This window comes from Silene latifolia, chromosome 4 (assembly GCF_048544455.1).
Source record: "Silene latifolia isolate original U9 population chromosome 4, ASM4854445v1, whole genome shotgun sequence".
NCBI classification, from domain to species: domain Eukaryota; kingdom Viridiplantae; phylum Streptophyta; class Magnoliopsida; order Caryophyllales; family Caryophyllaceae; genus Silene; species Silene latifolia.
In genome coordinates, this window is record NC_133529.1 from 32738208 (window position 1) to 32740049 (window position 1842).

Here is a 1842-nt window from a genome sequence, read left to right on the forward strand (position 1 = left end):
CAAGACATCAACCAAGCACGCAACCCCTATACAAACAGCATACAAGTCTATAACTACCACTACAACCCTACAAGGAACAACAAAGATAAAGACGATGATGATGACATACCTACGCATCTCACAACGGCGTTAAGACCGCTACCCGACTCAAGCAAATCATCCTCAAGGCACTAGCATCCTCAAAGGCTCCCATGGAAGGTATTTGGTGAAGGGAAAGGAGGGAGGCGACATATAGGTCTGAAGGAAGGAGGCGGAAATGATTTGCGGTTTTAACAAAACACGATTATAAACCCTCGCCGTAAAGACGCTACTCGATCGAGTAACCAACCTACTCGATCGAGTGGCCTCTACTCGATCGAGTACCCAAGCTACTCGATTGAGTAACCTCTACTCTGTCGAGTACCACTCATCCTCATATCCTAACAAAACACTAGGCATCTCTGGCACGCATTCCCAAGAACCTTCACCTGCTCCCAAGGTTGGTCAACGTCGGTCAACGGGTCCCTAAAAGGGCGGGTATTACAGTATGAGAGGATGAGGGAGTGGGTGGAGGATGTTATGAGGGAGCTCGATGAACAGGAGATCACGGTCTTCATTTTGGGTGTATGGGCTATGTGGGAGATGCGCAATAAGGTCGTTTTCGAGAATAAGGTGGTGCAAATAGACGGGATTGTTAAGAGGGTGAGGGAATTGATGCGGGAGATGGATGAACTAGAGGAGGGGTGTTTGCAGTCGGCTGAGAAGGGGAAAAGCAGGGTGATTGCGCAGGGGGTGGCTGAACAGAGGAGGATTTTGGGAGGGTATGAGGTGGTGGTGAGTGTAGATGCCGGGGTTAAAGAAGGGATGGGCATGGGGATTGGTGTCATTTGTCGAGATGATACGGGTGGTGTACTATGGGGTTGGGAGGAGAGACGCAGGCAGGAGTTCGAGGTGAGGGTCGCGGAAGTTGAGGCAGTTCTGGTGGGTCTGAGGTGGGCTATGAAGATGAAGCATAGGCGGGTTCGAGTCGAAACCGATTGCAAAGATGTGATTGAAGCTCTTCAAGGAAACACGTGTGGACGGAGTGACTTTCATATAGTCATTAAAGAAGTTTTAGATTTACGTTCTTGTTTTGATTTTGTTACGTGGTCGCATGTTAGTCGAAACTATAATAGAGCTGCTCATTGTTTAGCTCATTCTTGTACGCTTGGTGGAGGTAATTTCCTCGATGGATCGACTATGCAGGGGCGTAGCTACTAAGTAGCACGGGGTAGCAGCTGCTACCCCAAACCCAGAAAATTCAACGAGAAAGATGAAGATCTGCTACCCCGTTTGTCGCTGGTTTGGTTTCAAGAATAATTATAAATCACTTTGCAATATTCACATCAATTTGTTTGTAGTCTAGTGGTGAAGCTGTTGGCTTTTTTTTACAGGAAACCCGTGTTCAATTCCCCTTAGATACATTTTTTTACCTAATTTAGTTTTTCTCTCCACAGATTTTCTTATTCTTAAAATCCTTGGATTACATAAATTTATTATATACTAGTCTTTTAGATGCATTTTTTTACCTCATTTAGATTTTCTCTCCACACATCTTCTTATTCTTAAAATCCCAACCTATTGGATTATATAAATTTATTATATACTAGTCCTTTAAGCACATGGCTAAGACGGAAAGAGTATGATATATATGACGCTTTTCACTTTTGTCTCATCTATTTTATTTGTCCGTTTTAACCTTAAGACGGATATGCAAGACAAGAATTTGTGTGTAAAATATAACACGCTATCAACAACAACGACGACGACAATAATCGCGAAAACATTTTACCTTATTTCCAAATTAAAAAAAAAAGTGATTAT

At 43.3% G+C, this 1842-nt stretch overlaps 1 protein-coding gene across 1 annotated transcript; it reads left to right on the forward strand.

Annotated features, from left to right (window-relative positions):
* The first annotated feature begins 534 nt into the window (after positions 1–534).
* On the forward strand, positions 535–1239 carry LOC141651343 (uncharacterized). Its single transcript, XM_074459061.1, has one exon. It carries the CDS (start codon positions 535–537, stop codon positions 1237–1239), a length of 705 nt encoding a protein of 234 aa, XP_074315162.1.
* Positions 1240–1842: the final 603 nt, after the last annotated feature.